The following is a 13,438-nucleotide window of genomic DNA, read 5'->3' on the forward strand; positions in this document are numbered from 1 at the left end:
CGGAATTAGCCCACAATACAAAAAACATATAATTTCTGTGCACAAACAATACTAAGAGAAAAGCATGAGTGCTTTTTTGGAACACTAACATATAGCCCAATTCTATAAAATTATTGTTTAGCTTAATTTTGGGAAAATGCCGGCAAAATTCCAAAATTCTGTATTAAATTAATTACCAAAAGAAAAATGCATTAAATGTAAAAAAATAAATTAGCAAATATACATATGCCTTTTTTTTTTACTCAAACTTAAATTAGCCTTACACTGTTCTGTAGACAAAAAACGTCATCTGAATGATATTCTCAGAATGTTCTACACTTTTTTCAAGTCTATCGACTATCAGAATGAGTTCACTTTCAGAAAACTAGCTTTTGAAAATGTTTTAAAATGTAAATATTTTAAATATATCCCTCTTTACCTAGGATAGCATTTACCTCGGAAAGCATTTGCTGAGCTTCTTCAGAAAATGTAAATTGCATTATAACACAAAAATTAATTTTAGATGACAATCAAGTTCAGTTGGTCATTAAAAGTTGCTGGAGAAATATGCGGGACATTATGCAGTTGTGATGGCAATGCTTTAGATTAGATGATTGTTCAAAATAGCCTATTGAATATCAGAAATGTATCATATGTAAAACCTGATATTACACTGCATCAATTTTTCTTTAATAGCTGTGCACACAGCATATACACATCGATAGATGGTCCTTATACTAAGACCAAATGTTTTCCACACCACTTGGTGCAGGATGCCAGCTTGAACAGGGCCATGATGATTTGCTTTTGGGTTGGAACCGGTGGCAACCTGCAATAGGCACAACATCAGGACCGATATTACAGTCCCATCAGAAGGGCAACTGTTCCCTTTTGATTGCAATTCCTTGTTTTCTGATTGCTTTTATTTGTGAAATTAAAATGTCAGTAAGCTGGCTAATTTCAATGAATTGTCTCAATACTCTGCACATTTTACCAAAAATGTAGGGAGGTCTGGGAGGCGAATTAGTGATAAACACACATTTCTGTATGGAAACAACTTAAGGACAGATTTATTTTGCGAAAAACCAAAACTTATGAGACAAAGTGTATTTTTAGGCATGACATCACGCACACCAATTTTATCGATAAAAGGCCATTTGAATGGAAACAGGCAGAAGACGGCAAATTTCTCAAATGCTTTTTTACGCATTTTCACTTTGTTGATAACAAAATAGCGTGAAAAGTGGATGGAAACTAGGCTATTGATGCTACTTTGATTATTTATTTATTTTTCAGAAATTTTGAGCTTGATAGCCCCAGTCACCCTTACTTTAACCATATGGGGAAAACCTGGACAAGATATATTTTTCTAATTCTTCTATGTGTTAAATGGACGACAGAAATTTATACCGGTTTGGAATGACATGCGGGTGTGTGAATACTAATTTTCATGTTTGGGTGAACTATCATTCAATAGTGTGTTCATGGCCACAATAATCTGCACAATCTGCTGTGCTGCTTTTATCACTCAGCATCTCCTCACCTGCAGGGGCAGCATCTGACTTCTGAAAAAGCTTGTTGTACAATCTGTGAAGAAATAAAATAAACACATGGTGAGAAAATATATGCTGTGTCTTGTTTGGAAGGCTGCGTCCTCCGGAGATTGCCTTTGTCGGTCACATACATCATCGAGGCTGTCTCGTTTCAGAAAAGCGAATAGAACACTTCAAATGCAGCCTTCGAATGAGACCTTCTTTCACGGGAATTCAGAGGATGCATGAGGTGTATCCTTAGTAGGCACTCACAACCCACAATTCTTTGCTTCAATGGAAATGTCTAAAACAATTACGCCAATTTGCTCGTAAATATGATGTTCACACGCAAGTAATGTTAATTCCCAAGTTGAAGTACCTCAGTAGATGGGTGCAGAGTATATAATATGTACAGTGGATATAAAAAGTCTACACACCCCTGTTAAAATGCCAGGTTTTTGTGATGTAAAAGAATGAGACAAAGATAAATCATGTCAGAACTTTTTCCACTTTTAATGTGACCTATAATGTGAACAATTCAATTGAAAAACAAACTGAAATCTTCGTGGGGGAAAAATAAAAATAAAAAAACGTACAATGACCCGGTTGCATAAGTGTGCACACCCTCTTATAACTGGGGATGTGGCTGTGTTCAGAATTAACCAATCACATTCAAACTCATGTTAAATAGAAGTCACTACACACATGCCATCATTTAAAGCGACTCTGATTAATCACAAATAAAGTTCAGCTGTTCTAGTAGGATTTTCCTGACATTTTCTTAGTTGCATCTCAGAGCAAAAGCCATGGTGCGCAGAGAGCTTCCAAAGCATCAAAGGGATCTCATTGTCGAAAGATATCAGTCCGGAGAAGAGTACAAAAGAATTTCCAAAGCATTAGATATACCATGGAACACAGTGAAGACAGTCATCATCAAGTGGAGAAAATATGGCACAACAGAGACATTACCAAGAACTGGACGTCTCTCCAAAATTTATGAAAAGACGAGAAGAAAACTGGTCAGGGATGCTTCCAAGAGGCCTACAGCAACTGCAGGAATTTCTGGCAAGTACTGGCTGTGTGCTACATGTGACAACAATCTCCCGTATTCTTCATATGAATGGGCTATGGGGTACGGTGGCAAGACGGAAGCCTTTTCTTACAAAGAAAAACATCCAAGCCCAGCTGAAGTTTGCAAAAACAAACATCAAGTCTCCCAAAAGCACGCGGGAAAATGCGTTATGGTCTGATGAAACCAAGGTTGAACTTTTTGGCCATAATTCCAAAATGTATATTTGGCGCAAAAACAACACTGCAAAGTGAAGCATGGTGGTGGCAGCATCATGCATTGGGGCTGTTTTTCTTCAGCTGGAACCGTGGCCTTAGTCAGGGTGGAGGGAATTATGAACAGTTCCAAATACCAGGCAATTTTGGCACAAAACCTTCAGGCGTCTGTTAGAAAACTGAAGATGAAAAGGAAGTTCATCTTTCAGCACGACAACAGCCCAAAGCACACATCCAAATCGACAAAAGCATGGCTTCACCAGAAGAAGAAGAACGTTTTGGAATGGCCCTGCAAGAGCCCAGAACATCTGTGGGGTGATCTGAAGAGGGCTGTGCACAGGAGATGTCCTCGCAATCTGACAGATCTGGAGCACTTTTGCAAAGAAGAGTGGGCAAATATTGCCACGTCAAGATGTGCCATGCTAAAAGACTGAGTGCTGTAATAAAATCAAAAGGTGCTTCAACAAAGTATTAGTTTAAGGGTGTGCACACTTATGCAACCAGGTTATTGTGAGTTTGTTGTTTCACGTTATAGGTCACATTAAAGGTGGAAAAAGTTCTGACATGATTTATCTGTCTCATTCTTTTACATCACAAAAACCTGGCATTTTAACAGGGGTGTGTAGACTTTATATATACATAATTAAATATTGTAAAACAATGTATCAGACTAAAAGTACACCTGTAAAATAAATGTTCTTTTCTCTCTCCTACAACTCTCCTAAAATGTACCTCATACATTCCCTTCTAAAGAGACTTTGTTCCAAGAAGCACCACAAAATAAAGTGGTTGCATTATCAATTCCATTTTTCATCTTACATTTGCTATGACACTATCAGTTAGGTTTAGGATTAATCTAATCACACAATGTGTAATCATCCAAGTTGAACAAGTAAATACAAACACTTTGTGTGACTAACCTGTAGCAGAACTGAAGGTCTGGACAGATGGAGCGGTCTGCGATGGCATAAATGTAATTTTCTCCTACTTCTTCCTGCAGGTTGTATTTGATGGTCTTGAGAGCAGATGAGGGAGAGTGACCGCTTCTGTAGAGCTGCTGGAGCTTCTCAATGGTCTCACTAGACACATCTCTCCTTCGCATGGCCTCTTCACCAGTCAGTCTGTGGTTATGTTCGTTCCTCAAATTCACATGGAGGAAATAGCCCTCTTCCATGTGCGGGTCTCTAGATCTGTGGCAGGTTTTGTAAAGTACAGTATGTTGTCATAATAAACAGCTTCAAAACAGTTTGTATGACCTAAATCCAATTGGATCATGACCAAATCACTTGGTGTTTAAAGTTGTGTTGAATTGTTTTGTTGGTCTACTAAATGCTTTTGTACTGTATAATCTTGCTCTCATCTGTGTCTCACCTGGACTTCCTTTCATTCATGTGTCTTTTGAGGATTAGAAACATGGTAGCGGGGCAGTTGGTATTTTTGGTTGACTTGGACGATGCACAGTATGTTTTGTGCTGGCATCTTAGATCTACCTGTGGAATGAACACAAATTCTCAAACCAGAGCTCTTATGCAGTTTTATTACTGAAATAATGAATTTACTGAAAGAAGAACAAACTAAATACACAGACAAAGCACAAAATGTAAGGCATAGTTAGGAAGAAAAAAGGGAGGTCATTTAATGACCCTTATGTTGTTCCAGACCCGTAGGGAGATGTTAGGCAGAATGTTCAAGCTGCTCTTTTCCAGATAATGAAAGACTACACTTACTAGGATCTGTCAAGTTCCAAAAAGGACACTAAAGTACTAACAAAGAAGTAATCATAGAAGTAGTCCATAAGACTCAAGGACTATGTTCCATGCATATCTAATCAACCAATCACATGCCAGTTGCTTCAATGCATTTAGGGGTGTGGTCCTGGTCAAGACAATCTCCTGAACTCCAAACTGAATGTCAGAATGGGAAAGACAGGTGATTTAAGCAATTTTGAGCGTGGCATGGTTGTTGGTGCCAGACGGGCCAGTCTGAGTATTTCACAATCTGCTCAGTTACTGGGATTTTCACGCACAACCAATTCTAGGGTTTACAAAGAATGGTGTGAAAAGGGAAAAACATCCAGTATGCGGCAGTCCTGTGGGCGAAAATGCCTTGTTGATGCTAGAGGTCAGAGGAGAATGGGCCGACTGATTCAAGCTGATAGAAGAGCAACTTTGTCTGAAATAACCACTCGTTACAACCGAGGTATGCAGCAAAGCATTTGTGAAGCCACAACACGCACAATTTTGAGGCGGATGGGCTACAACAGCAGAAGACCCCACCGGGTACCACTCATCTCCACTACAAATAGGAAAAAGAGGCTACAATTTGCAAGAGCTCACCAAAATTGGACAGTTGAAGACTGGAAAAATGTTGCCTGGTCTGATGAGTCTCGATTTCTGTTGAGACATTCAGATGGTAGAGTCAGAATTTGGCGTAAACAGAATGAGAACATGGATCCATCATGCCTTGTTACCACTGTGCAGGCTGGTGGTGGTGGTGTAATGGTGTGGGGGATGTTTTCTTGGAACACTTTAGGCCCCTTAGTGCCAATTGGGCATCGTTTAAATGCCACGGCCTACCTGAGCATTGTTTCTGACCATGTCCATCCCTTTATGGCCACCATGTACCCATCCTTTGATGGCTACTTCCAGGAGGATAATGCACCATGTCACAAAGCTCGAATGATTTCAAATTGGTTTCTTGAACATGACAATGAGTTCACTGTACTAAAATGGCCCCCACAGTCACCAGATCTCAACCCAATACAGCATCTTTGGGATGTGGTGGAAAGGGAGCTTCGTGCCCTGGATGTGCATCCCACAAATCTCCATCAACTGCAATATGCTATCCTATCAATATGGGCCAACATTTCTAAAGAATGCTTTCAGCACCTTGTTGAATCAATGCCATGTAGAATTAAGGCAGTTCTGAAGGCGAAAGGGGGTCAAACACAGTATTAGTATGGTGTTCCTAATAATCCTTTAGGTGAATGTATATACATATATATATATATATATTTTTTTTTTAACAAAAAATGTATCCAACACCTATATCACCCATGTGAAAAACGAACTGCCACCTTAAACTTAATTGCTGGTTGTGCCACCTTTAGCAGCTACAACTGCAACCAAACACTTCTGATAACTGGAGATCAGTCTTTCACAACACTTTGGTGGAATTTTGGCACACTCTTCTTTGCAGAACTGCTTTAATTCAGCCACATTGGAGTGTTTTAGCCACATGAACTGCCCATTTAAGGTCCTGCCACAGCATCTCAATTGTGAGTTGCTTCAACTCATAGACTGATGACCTGGCCTTCTCCTTTAGGATTTTCTGGTAGAGAGCAGAATTCATGTTTCCCTCAATTATTGCAAGTCACCCTGGCCCTGAAGCAGCAAAGCATCCCCACATCATATCACACAACCACCACCATGTTTAACCATAGGTATGATGTTCTTTTTGTGGAATTCTGTGTTTGATTTACACAAGATGTAACGGGACCCCTGTCTTCCAAACAATTCCACTTTTGACTCATCAGTCCATAGAACATTCTCCCAAAAGGTTTGAGGATCATTATGGTGTGTTTTCGTAAAATTCAGACGAGCCTAATTAATTTATTCTTAATTTTTATTATGTCTCTAATTAATTTCTTTTTTATTGTCAGTTGACTTTTGGGTAGGGAAAGAGTTATGATTTCATGTGGTTTGATGTTGCAGTTTCCCTTATGTCTATGTGATTTGCTGCATGGAATCAATAATAATTACAAATAACAAAAACAAATAACAATTTCAGACAAGCCTTAATGTTCTTCTGGGTTATCAGTTGTTTTCGCCTCACCACCCTTCCATACATGGCATTTTTGGCCAGCGTCTTTCTGATAGTGAAGTCATGAACAGTGACCTTTATTGATGCGAGAAAGGCCTGTAGTTCCTTCGATGTTGTCCTTGGCTTTTTTGTGACTTCCTGGATGAGTCGTTGCTGTACTCTTGGAGGAATTTTTTACATTTGGAGATAATGGCTCTCACTGTGGTTCTTTGGAGTCCCAGAGTCTTTGAAATAGCTTTGTAACCCTTCCCAGACTGATGTATTTTAATCACTTATAAAAAAATAAAAATGTCCTCATAATTTCTGAGATTTATTTCGACCTTGGCATAGTGAGCTAATAGATTTTATATACCTTTTAGCCAACTTCATGCTGTTGAAAATGTTAGGTGTTGATTTGACTGAACAGGCCTGGCAGTAATCAGGGCAAGATGTTTATAGTCCAGCTGAACTCCATTATGAATGCAGTTTCATAGATTTGGGGATTTAGTAACTAAGGGCATTTACTTTTACACAGCTGGTATTGGATAACATTTTTTTGCAAAAAACTTTGTAATTTAAAACTGTATTTTGTGTTTACTCAGATTGCCTTTGTTTAATGTTATATTTTTTATAGATATACCTTCGTATATGTCGTTATACCTTAACTCTAACAAAAGGTTCTCGGTGATGAACTTCTTTGCCACCATTCTAATCAATCATTGGTGAGTAAAATCAGAACATTTACCAGCCAATCACAGACATTTTTAGTCAAATAGCACACGATTTACTCGCATTGTAGACGGTTTCGCATACAGTAAAAGATCGATGTTTGGATTGTTCAAATGAAGATCGGTATTAAAAGAATAGTTACCCCCAAAATGATAATTCTCTCATCATTTGCTCACCCTCATGCCATTCCAGATATGTATGATTTTCTTTCCTCTGCTGAACACAATTGATGATTTTTAGAAGAATATTTCAGCTCTGTAGTTCAATACAATAAAAATACAGTGCCAAAATGTTGAAGCTCCAAAATCTACATAAGGTCAACATAAAAGTACTCCAGACGACTCAAGTGGTAAAATACAATCTTCAGAAGCAATATGATAGGTGTGGATGAGAAACAGGTCAATATTTAAGGCTTTTTTTTAACTAAAAATTCTCCTCCTTGTTCTGTCAATCTCCACTTCAGTTTCACTTTCCCATTCATCTTCTGTTTTTGGTGATTCATGGTCTTAATGCATATTGCCCCTACTGGGCAGAGACAATTATGAAATTACTTAAATATTGATCTGTTTCTCACCCACACCTATCATATTGTGTGAACACATGGATTTAACCACTGGAGTCATATGGATTACTTTTATGCTCCCTTTATGTGGATTTTGGTGCTTCCCAATTTTGGCGCCCATTCACTTGCATTGTGAGGAACTACAGAGCTGAAATATTCTTCTAAAAATCTTAATTTGTGTTCTACAAAAGAAAGAAAGTCATACACATCTGTGATGCCAGACGGGTGAGTAAATCGTGAGAGAATTTTCATTTTGGGTGAACTATCCCTTAAATTGGAAGATCTTAGTTTTTATCCAGCCCAAGTCAGAGGGGATGATTAACAGCAAATAACACCTGCAGTAGATCTAAAGCTACTGTATTTCTTCAGAAAACAGAAGGATAGAGCACAGAAGTCATATGGACTAATGGTACTTTTATGATGATGTTTTGTCCTTTTTGAAGCTTGGCAATAAAAAGAATCATCATCTTTCAATGTATGCAAAAGTTTTTAGACATTCTGCCTAACATTTCGTTTAGTGTTGCACGGAAGAATAAAAATTATAATACTAATAATTAGTTTTAGAATGAGTAAATGGTGGCAACATTTTTTAGGTGAACTATTCGTTTATTGCATTTTACATGATAAAACATACATTGTCCTGTCTTATAAGAAGACTGTGCTTACTCTGTATTTGTTATATCGTCCAGAGTCAGGGTATGTTCTGGATTTTCTCCATGTTATGGTTGAAGATTTCTGGAAGTTCTCCAACCACTTCTGAACCTCCTCCTCAGTGGTCAGCTGCAACTTTAGAGCTACTCTGAAGTTTTCTACATCACTTGTCATCTCCAGCAGCTCATGGTGACACAATAGATGACTGTAACCTGCTGGCAAGAGTTTCTGACAGACAAAATGTCCACATTAGAAAAACACACTTGGGGTGAATCACACAAAAACATGTCCAGGTGACAGTGTGATTAATTGTCATGAAAATAAACTTGCAATGCAAATCAGACTGGTAATGGCTTCATTAAAATAGGCATAATTTACTTTAAGCATATAATGTCTTATTCTTTCTTTTTTTTTAGAAGTGAAATATGAATAATATCTGTTCATTACTGGTTTAGTGAGATTTAAACTTTTATCAAACAGTGGTGGTTAGCTAAATTAGTGACCTAACAGAACAGTCACTTATCTATTCATATGCCTAGCTAGAGATGTATCCTAATGTAGCGATAATTGCATAATTCTTAAGGATGTTTTTAACTATTGATTTTGGCAGCAATGTTTTTGAAAAAAAAAAAAAAAAAAAAAGATTTATCCTAAAGGAGTTTGTATAATGTACTAAATTGCCATTAAAACAATAACAGCTGTAGTTTATAAACGTGTTTAGATTTTTTTCTTTACTTTTCATTAAATAATATCTTTCTATCTTATTATATAGAAAGCATTTTATACGGTACCTATTGGTTATAACAATAAGATACGGAACAACTATGCTATTACTATGGTACATTTTCCCCAAAAAATTATAAATGGTGTGCAGCAGACTCCGTCGATACAAACTACATTAAACTGGCCAGTTGATAGTATAACTGATAATTGAACGTAACAACGTAAAATATTATGAATGTCAGATGTGTTAGCATTAGCCAGCTAGCTCTCATAAACTCAAGTCTTTGGTTGTGAAAAACAGCGCAGCTGATGATATTAATAGATGCAAACCTCCACATGTTCTGTGTCTTCTGCTGCTTTATCTTGTCCAACACAGTGCTGACAATTTAAAAGCTTCATTATAACAGCGCTCAACACGAATATCGATATCAAATGAAATCCGGCCCCTCGAGGACTACACGGCGATTGTTGTTAGGTATTATATTCGGTGCCTGTTCAAAAATACTAAACTACTGCTTGTCAATGCAGACACAGTGTCTGTGTCTCGTTTGGAAGGCGGCGTCCTCCAGAGGTCACATTTGTTGACCGCATACTTCATTCGAGGTTGTCTCGTTTCATTTTTTGTATTTTTTTGTACAATATTATTTTGGTCTTAGTTTCTTTCTTTTTTTCTGTTAACCCATGGTCATTTACCTCTGTTTATTATGCATATTTTTTGTTTGTGCTGCTATTTTGCATTTGACAGGATGTATTAACTTTTATGTTTACTGTTGCTTCTTTGTATTTTCATTCAAACAAATAAAGAAATAAAAAATCTTCTTCTTGTTAATGGCCACTCACTCCTTAGGAGTATTACTGCCACCCATTGTATAGCTTAAATGGGTGATGCATCTGTATTTTTATAAAAATGGCATTTAAAGGGGTTGATCTTATTGCTCCGCAACAGATTCTAAGTGCTCTAGACTGTAAATTATCCAATTTCTACTATTCTGATTTAGATCCAGCCCCATTCACTGCACACCCATAATCTATACTAGAACGTATAAAGGCTTGATATACATGTAACAGTGAACTCTTGCTGGCTCCCCATTCATACTTGGCTATTGAAGACATTTTTCAATTTTCTTAATATGTCTCTTCCATGTTCATTTCTAATCAAAGATTAATCCAAAATACTTAAATTCTGTCACTCTCATAGGATCTAGTGGTTGATCATATCATTTTAGACTAATTTGTTCCATTTTCATTTTCTTTGTAAAAAAAAATCATATACTGAGTCTTTGGTACAGGCAATTTTAATCTCCAATCTATTGACCATTCTTCAACTTCACTTAATGTTTCTTGTATTAATTTAACAACATTTCTTAAATTCCTACCTCTTTTCCATACTGCTCCATCATCAGCATATAATGCCTTTCCAATATTTGGATTAACTTTATATATATATATATATATATATATATAATCATTAAATTAAATAAAATTGGACTGATGACATTTCCTTATGGAGTTCCATTCATAATATAATGTGCTGACATATCTTCCCCTATTCTTTCCTGGAATGTACATTCAAATAGGAAATCTAATATCCAGTTATATATCCCCACCCCCATTCTAAGTTTATTTTGTTTAATTAAAAGTCCTTCCCTCCATAAAGTGTTGTATGCTTTTTCAATATCAAAGAAAACTGCAACAAGATATTCTCTCATTAGAAGTGCTTTTTTTGTGTAATTTTCAAATAATATAAGAGCATCAATTTTAGATCTCTAAAATCTTAATATCATTTTCTCCATAACTTTGCACAAAGTAGATGTGAGTGTAGATTTTGTTGCATCTTTCCCTGGTTTAACACTATTGCACTTTTCGAATCTTTGGGTAAAGTACTTTAAAGTACTTAAAGTCATTCCACACATGATTATATAAATCCAATAATGCTTTAATGCTATCTCTGGTTAGCATAAGTTTTTTAACATTCTGTAACTGACCATGTCTCTCCCTGTTGTTGTAATCCTTCAATTGTTATTTTTAACTTAAAATAATTAAAATCTTCATTCATATTGCTATAATCCTTGTTTTTCATACGGACATTCTAGTATATTTTGCTTAATTCTTTTCTTCTTTTTAAAAACTTATGGGGCAGCTGTGTTTCCGGTGGTAGAGCAGGTTGGCCACTAATCGCAGGGTTGTTGCATGGCAGCTCTGCCATCATTGGTGTGTGAATGTGTGTGAATAGGTGAATGAGACACAGTGTAAAGGTTAAAAAGGCGCTATATATGTGCAGACCATTTACCATCATAAAAGTTTTCAGTACTGTGGATTTTAGTGAAGGCTGTAACTAAGACTTCTGCTTTTTCCTTATTTGTAATGGCCATTTTCCCTTTCTCTTCTATTACAGGGATCTGCTTATAGTTATTAATACCATTCCTTTTTCTAATCATTCTCCATACCACATGCATTTCAGTCTCTATCAAAATTGTATTGCAGAACTCTTGCCACGCTTTTCTTTTTGCCTTTTTAATTATCCTTCTTGCAATTGCCCATTTCTTCTGATACTCTACGACTGTATCTTGAGTTATTAATCTTTTTAAAATTCGAAATGCCTTTTTTCTTACCACCATGGTACACTTTTCTTTTTCTTTCCATTATTTCTTATTAAAGGAATAGACTGTTTTGCTGCAAAGATAATTCCTTCAGCTATTTTATACATTTTTCCTCAACACTTCCTTGCAATTTCGTATTATTTAAATTTTCTTCGCACAACATGTACAATTCCTTCCATTTTGCCTGTTTAACCTATTGATATGCAGTCCCCCCTCACGTGGTAGTGACTTCACTCTGCTTATATCTATACATGTAATTTATATTAACAAATTATACATATTTTCAAAGGTCTAAGGGTTCAGTATCCGATCTCTGTTTCTCGATAGCTATGCTCCAGAAACAGCAATTTAGTTATTTGTGCCAGGAGTACAAATGAAAACATGCAATATCAAAACAGGACTTCATACCTTTTTTATGAAAATGCGATCGCCAGATGAATCCAGTTCGCCACACTTGGGTCAATTGTCCATAACAAGCGTTCATTGAAAAACATCTAATAGCATTTTATGTCCATAAAAGTCTGAGAAATATTGATATATTCTCCATTGTTTACATGAGATCTCGCCTGGAAGAATTACCCTTCGTCATCGTTCTTCAACAAACGTTGCAATCTGAGCAGCATTCGTGTTGTAAAACTGTGGATGATCTTATATATTAGAGACTCATAAACAAAACAAGCCTGTCTACAAAGTCTATTTTTAAAAATGCATAATACATTTATTCATAATAAAACTAGTAGTGCACAAGGAATGCAGTCAGATTTTGTGTCGTCTTGAAAGGCAGAAACTTAGGCGATTTTAAGAGAAAAAAGCTTGCAGGAACCACATTTTTTGTTAGAGCATCTTCAAATTTGAAACATAACTTCTTTAGACTTAAGGCATTGAGAACATTGTATTTCTGGGTTGTCTTGGTACTTTTATTATTCAAAATCATGTTCAGCACAAAATATTTCCATTACTATAAACTTCAGCTTCTCTAACTGAAAAAATTACAACATATATTAATTCTTCAAGCCCAAAGTGTCTTCTTTCAAAAGATACTACAACTGTGTCCATACTCCAAAGGATCCAGTAAATACAACCATTTAAGTTCAGGTATGTCATTTTCAAGGTTTGTGCTCAAAAATGGGGTGCGTATCAACAGGTTAAATCTCCACCTTACACATTGATTAACATTTTGCTTTTGTAATGCATTTTGAATTTCACATATTACTGGCCAATGATCACAGCCCATATTATCATTATTGACATTATTGTGAGATCTAAACATGAAATGCAACCTCTTGTTATATCCATTAGTGTTGGCTTCACATCATTTAAACAAACCAGTGAATGTTCTTCTATAAATTCTTCTATTTCCCCATTATTATCAGTGTTTTACTACCCCATAAACCATTATGTGCATTAAATTCCCCTCATATAATAATTTTGCCCTGTGTGTGTCACCAATCACATCTTTTAAAATAGTATTACTTATTTCTTTACATGGATTATAAAAATGTATAATTCTGATTACTTCATTCATTCCCATTATTTCTATATGTATGTATTCTGCATTACTATTTGTATATATTCTT

At 36.2% G+C, this 13,438-nt stretch overlaps 1 protein-coding gene across 2 annotated transcripts in view; it reads right to left on the reverse strand.

Annotated features, from left to right (window-relative positions):
* si:dkey-75a21.2 (uncharacterized protein LOC794385 homolog) overlaps window positions 1-9,741 on the reverse strand; it is a 40,333-nt gene extending 30,592 nt beyond the window's left edge. For both annotated transcript variants that reach the window (XM_052109325.1, XM_052109324.1), the window contains exons 1-5: window positions 9,592-9,741; window positions 8,554-8,766; window positions 4,167-4,285; window positions 3,716-3,985; window positions 1,523-1,566 (exon numbers count right to left, since the gene is read on the reverse strand). In XM_052109325.1, the coding sequence (XP_051965285.1) occupies window positions 1,523-1,566; window positions 3,716-3,985; window positions 4,167-4,285; window positions 8,554-8,766; window positions 9,592-9,660 (715 nt within the window). In that variant the 5' untranslated portion in view covers window positions 9,661-9,741. The remainder of the gene's footprint in view (window positions 1-1,522; window positions 1,567-3,715; window positions 3,986-4,166; window positions 4,286-8,553; window positions 8,767-9,591) is intronic.
* Window positions 9,742-13,438: the final 3,697 nt, after the last annotated feature.

This window comes from Xyrauchen texanus, chromosome 37, assembly GCF_025860055.1.
Source record: "Xyrauchen texanus isolate HMW12.3.18 chromosome 37, RBS_HiC_50CHRs, whole genome shotgun sequence".
NCBI classification, from domain to species: Eukaryota; Metazoa; Chordata; class Actinopteri; order Cypriniformes; family Catostomidae; genus Xyrauchen; species Xyrauchen texanus.